Source organism: Elephantulus edwardii, unplaced genomic scaffold (genome assembly GCF_000299155.1).
Source record: "Elephantulus edwardii isolate Elephantulus edwardi_28Jun2011 unplaced genomic scaffold, EleEdw1.0 scaffold00296, whole genome shotgun sequence".
Classification (NCBI taxonomy): Eukaryota; Metazoa; Chordata; class Mammalia; order Macroscelidea; family Macroscelididae; genus Elephantulus; species Elephantulus edwardii.
This window is the reverse complement of record NW_006400046.1, coordinates 184769-190724: the sequence shown is the minus strand read 5'-3', so window position 1 is coordinate 190724 and position 5956 is coordinate 184769. Positions and strand designations below refer to the sequence as shown.

Below are 5956 nucleotides of genomic sequence, written 5' to 3'. Positions count from 1 at the left end.
TCAAGAATTTGCTTAGCATACAGATTGAATAATTATGTATAGAGAATGCAACACTGACACATTTCCTTTCTAAGTATAAACAAAGTAATGTTCCCTTGCTCAGTTCGCACAGATCCCGGTAGAGGTTTCACATGAGCACAGTTAAGTGCTTTGAGATTCCTATTCTTCTCAATGTTATCCATAAATTCTTTTGATCCACACAGTCAAATGTCTTTGCATAACCAACACAGCATAAATAGACATTATTCTGGTATTCTTTACTTTCAGCTAGGATCTATCTGACACCAGCAGTGACATTCCTGGTGCCATAAGCCTCTTCTAAATCCTGCTTGAAGTTCTGGCAGTTCCCTATCTATGTCCTGTTCTAACCATCTTTGAATGATCTTCAGTAGTATTTTACCTGCATGTGATATTGATGACATTGTCCAATAATTTAAACCATTTAGGAATGTGTGTGACATTTACTAGGGACAATTAAATAGATGAATGTTTAAGTACTACACTATCTCCATCAAGTAGATATAAGGTCTATAAAAGCTGATTTGTGTGTGTGTGTGTGTGTGTGTGTGTGTGTGTGTGTGTGTGCGCGCGTGTGCATTTGTTAATTAGTATGGATCTTTGTATATAGTAGATTTTTTCCCCTGTAGCTTTTGACTTGGTCTTAACTCATGACAAGACTATCTGTTACAGGGTAGAATGACTTCTTAGTGTTTTGTTGGCTGCATTATTTATGGATGCAAATCACAGAACTTTCTCCCTCAGTCTGCCCAGTGGATGGGGCTCCAAGCTCCAAGTTAGTATTTAGACACACAAATGATCAGTGCTACCCAGACCTCGTGGTCACTGACAGATGCTCACCACGAACTCAGCGATGAGCTTACCTACAGCTCTCTTTGCTCATCGTGAGCTGCAGGGCGAGTGGAGCCCCCCAATTCTTTCTTACTCAGGATGTCTGTTTCCACGCCATTCTGTATAGAAAACCAAAACCCCTCCAGTTTTGGAAGTGTTTTCCTCGAAAAGTTAAGTCTTCAACGACATAGTCTAAGGGTGTTAAATCCACTCCCCGCCTCACATAATGATGTCACCCTGTGTGAAGGAAGGGCAGCCGTTAGTGATACCTTGTGTGTTTTCCTCGATGACGTCATTGCAGTGGATGTCCACTGAGTTCATCTGGGCCTGCAAGCTGAAGACCTTTTTTTCCTCAGAGCAGTTGTTTTTAACAACTCGAGTTTCAACAGCTGGTAAGAGAAGCAGTAGGAAAGCTGATATAGTAAGAAGCTTCCAAACTGTGCATCTACTGTGCAGCCTGCATCTACTGTATGTCTGGGGTGGGCCATGCACTGGGCTAAGGGTCTCCTCTGTGTCAATATTACCGTCTTCTACACCTCATGAGGATCCATTACACAAGCGAGGAAACTGGTCCAGGAGGTAAGGCTCTACCTTCTGAAACCAAATTTCATCTCACTGACCTGTCATCTTGGAAGCTCTGCTTCCATTTCTAGAAATTTATTCTCCAAAAACAGTCAGAAGGGGAGAGGGCACATTTAGCCAGAAGGTAGAAAGTTCATGACCACACAGATAATGAAAAATGGGAAAATAACTAGAGGTTCAACAGGAAGAACTGGTTAAGTCAATGACTGTATGTCCCTATAGTGAGAACCAGACTTCTAAACTCCTTTACTCAGGAACTTCTCAGAGAGAAGAACCTAATTAACTAAGTCGCTGCTGTAGGAGTTAGAACCAGTTTGTAGCTGCCCTTCTCTTGGGCTTTGGAGACTATAAATCTCATGAGAGGAGCCTGCCCGTCTTTCTCCTTCATAGCTGCTGATGGACTTGAACCATCTGGAGGGGTGACCTTTGCGACAGCATTGAACTCTCCATGGATTACTCCCTTCAGAGAAGGATAGGGTCTAGATTTTAAAAATAAAATCTTTAAACCAAAATCTGTAACCAGGGATGGAAACTACTGGACACTTTTTATTTTTTTAAAACCCCCTCCTTATTGTGGTATATTCAGATACAACGATGTGCTCACATTTGAATTTGAGTTTTGTGGGGTGTATGTGCCCAGGTATCATCATGACAGTCAAGATAATAAACATCCCTCCAACAGTTTTCCTAAACATTCCTCATGCCCTTTTGTCATCCTCCTTCCCTTCCCACCCCTGGCAGCTACTCATTTGCTTTCTGCCACTGTAGATTAGTCAGTATTTTCTAGGATTTTATATCAATGTACTGGGACAGTGTGTTTGTGTTGGTTAAGTGTTTAGACCTCACCTAGTGGCCAGGGCTCCCTGGGAGCCAGCCCCTAAAGTCATCTTACCCACGGTACTGTTGTAGATTTTCTGGACCTTTTGCTCTGGGTCTTTCAAAGCAGTTTCCAGAACCTTCAGTTCCACCTTTTGGAGGATGGATGTAGCTACAGATGCAATTTCACTTTTACTTCCATTTTCCCAGAGACTTTTATTGGCGATGAGAGTCTGAACGCTGTCAATAACCTGTTGCAGCTTTGAAGACAAAAAGAATGAAAGAAACTCCCTTAGAGGTGTCCTCCACCTGCAGGGACTGTAGAAAGTGTAAGAAAGCAGGGACCTGAAAAGGTCCAATGGAGATTAATTTTATGAAACCTAATGCATGGAAAAAACCCTACAAAACAAAAAATCCAAAAACCCTAATGCATGGGAATGATTGTATGAAACACAATGTGAATGAAAAATAGTGTGAAACACAATGCACGTGAGCTTTGTAAACAATTTATATAAAATGATGATGATGATGATAATAATAATAAAAATGAAAGCAAACTCTGGCAAGACAACTGTGACTTAAATCCTGGGTCTGCTAATCACTGGTGCGTGGTTATAGGCAAGGCACTGCATCGTCCCGGGCCTCAGTTTCCTTATCTTTGGATGGGGCAGTAATCATACTTCAAAGTGTTAAGAGAAGTGACACTTTTAGTGGGAGCAGTAGTGGTTCTGTGGTGGTAGACTTACTGCCCTCCACTCAGGAGACCCCGGTTTGTATGACTCATGAGCAATGTGATTCAAGTACAGCCACCACTTAGCTGCCAGTGAAGGTTTGTGTGTTAGCATGGTGCTAACAGAGTTCAGAGGTGCTTCTAGACTAAGGCAGTTGAGGGGCAAGGCCTGACAATCTACTTCTAAAAATCACTCAAGGATAATCTTGGAGCACAGTGATAGGATCAGCAACCAGCCCTGGGGTGGTGCAGAGCCTGGGAACCCTTTGTTTCAGTGCATGTGGTGTCACCATAAATCAGAAGGGACACCTCAACAGCAGGCAACAACAGCGCTGTTCATAGAATAGTACCTGGTAAACAACGTGCAGAGGTTAGCTGTCATTAACGCCTGAGACCACCGGTCGGTGAGGTGGTAACTCAACACACTGCCATCCATCCAGCTTCTTCTGATTCATGGTGACTCTCCTGCTCCCAAAGGCTGCGGATTGCAACGGGAAGACACTGCCTATCTTCTTCTTGGGATGCTGGTAGATTTGAACCACCAGAGCAGCACAGCCTTTGGGTTCCCAGCGCAACTTGCTAAGGGACTACGCCACATAAGCCGCCACGGGGACGCCTAACGCTGGAGACATTTCTGGTTGTTACAGTGAGGGTGGGAGATGCCACTGGCATCTAGTGAGCAGAGGGTGGAGAGGCAACTTAATATCCACAAGCTGGCTCCACCACAACCACTGAGTCCAGATATGAACAGTGTCAAGGTTGAGAAACCCTGAGCCAGAGTTACCGTAAAGAACACATGCTATCTAGACACTGTCTTTTTTTAATTGTGGAAAATATAAATATAACAAATGTTTGCTTGGCTGTTTTAAATCAAGAAATTAAACTATAAAAGGGAGCAGAGGTAGACTGGAGATAGCTGAAAGGTCAAGGTGAGGTTTATCCAATTGCATAATTGTATAGACTTGACAGGCTATTTTTACACAGATTCCTCTGCCCTTGTATGCAGACTGTGTCCTGGATCCAGCAGCATCACCTGGGAGCCTGTTAGTCAAGCAGGACCTGAGCATCTACCCAGGTGGACAGAATCCAGGTCTGCACTTTAACACAGATCCCAGGGGATGTGTGCGCACACTGAAATTCTTCACAGACAGGCCCACGAGCATGGGGGCAAGCGGCTTGCCCAGTTCACAGCTGTTTCCCAGCACCCAGGAGGGGCCAGTCATTGGAGAAGGGCACCGTGCTTGGAAAGGTGGAGGGTCAGAGCAGGAGAGGAAGATCCTTGACAAGATCAACTGACACAGGGACTCACAATGGGCTCAGGCGCTTAGGAGGCGGTGAGGATGGCACAGGACAGGACAGGGGTCCGATCTGTTGTTTATGGTGTTGCTACGAGCTGCGGCTGACTTGACCACACGGAACAACAGAATCGGCCTGAAGGAGCTCTACTAGCACAACGGTGAAGCACTCAGTCTGCTTCCGAAAAGATGAAGACTTGTTGCCTTTGAGTCGATTCTGACTCATAATTGACTTGACCCTACAGAGCACAGCTGAACTGCCCCATAGGATTTCGAGGATGCATATCTTTACAGGAGCGGTTGCCACATCCTTCTCCCATGGAGAGGCTGGTGAGTCAAACTCCTACCGATTCGGTCAGCGGTTGAGCTCTTAACCACTGCACTCTATGGCTCCTCTGTAAAGGTAACAGCCTTACAAATCCTACTGGACAGGTCTACTCCATTCTGTGGGGTCACCATGGATTGGTATTGATTTGACAGTACCGAACAACAGACATACCCTTGGAAAACAGTAAAAGAACCCCAAAACCCTCAAACTCATTGCCATCAAGTCAGAAAAGATTGATGGCTGATCCTCCAGCAGGTATTTTGAGGCTGTAAATTTCATGCGAGGTGGTGGTGGTGGGGGAATGGTCCAGCCTCTCCTGCAGAGTGACTGGTGGATTCGAACTGCCAAAGAAACTGCCTCTGGGACGGCACAGGACTGAACAAGGTTCAGATCTTTTGTTCATAGGGTTGCTATGAGACGTACTTGACTCGATGGGACCTAGCAGCAGCAGCAGTAACAACAACAACAACAACAACAACAACAAAACAAAACCAAGGTGTGAATCATTCTTTTTGTTAAAATTCAGAGTTGATGTAAAAGATCATGAGATTGTTGTAGTTGTTAGTCACATCAAGTTCATTTTGACTCCAGACAACCCGTGGACTGCAGCACAGAACTGCTTCATAGGGTTTTCTTGGCTCTGATCTTAACAACAGATTGCTAGGCCTTTTCTTCTGATGTGTTCTACTGGGGGGGGGGGTCAGAAGCTGAGCACAAACCACTTAGACCCCTTAGAATCGCATGTAGTAATTTGGTGTATTCTCTCTCTCTCTCTCCACTCTTTCCCATTTTCAACTTTCACCCTTGACCAAATGTCTAGACTCCTCACTTTCCACCAGCAAATGACTCATATGCCAACTATGGACATGAGAACCTGGACGGTGGAGCAACCATGTGGGAAGACTGTGGGGCCCTGAATGGACTCACAGAGCTCAGACTCGCACTTCTGGACTGTTAATAGAAGAACAAACACTCATTTAAAAAAAGCCACTGGCTCTTTGGGTCTCATTGTGACAGCAGTTTCATAGACCCTAATACATTTTCCCCCCTGTTTCTCTTTCTTGGTCTAGTTGTAGAGAGAAGGATGGAAATGACCTGAGAAACTAGCCAGCCTGCTAGCTTCTCCCACAAGACCGTCAGTCAGCTTTTCTCTGTCCCCCCGTTAGATCTCTATCTTTAGAGCGCCACTGCAGAACATGCACACCCTGCCCTGCATTTTGGGTTTTATAAACATTTACTACCTGTGCAAGTAAGCTCCAAGGCTCAGCCTCTACTCACCTCATTCTTGGCTTTGGTCGGTGGTGCCTTTGAGGAGGAGATTTCTGTAAAAGACAATGGGGTGTTACTATGGAACAG

General features: G+C 45.0%; 1 protein-coding gene across 1 annotated transcript in view; it reads right to left on the bottom strand.

Annotated features, from left to right (window-relative positions):
- EMR3 (egf-like module containing, mucin-like, hormone receptor-like 3) overlaps positions 1-5956 on the bottom strand; it is a 160609-nt gene that overhangs the window by 75504 nt on the left and 79149 nt on the right. The window contains exons 6-7 of the mRNA XM_006900808.1: positions 2324-2507; positions 1119-1238 (exon numbers count right to left, since the gene is read on the bottom strand). Coding sequence (XP_006900870.1) covers positions 1119-1238; positions 2324-2507 — 304 coding nt within the window. The remainder of the gene's footprint in view (positions 1-1118; positions 1239-2323; positions 2508-5956) is intronic.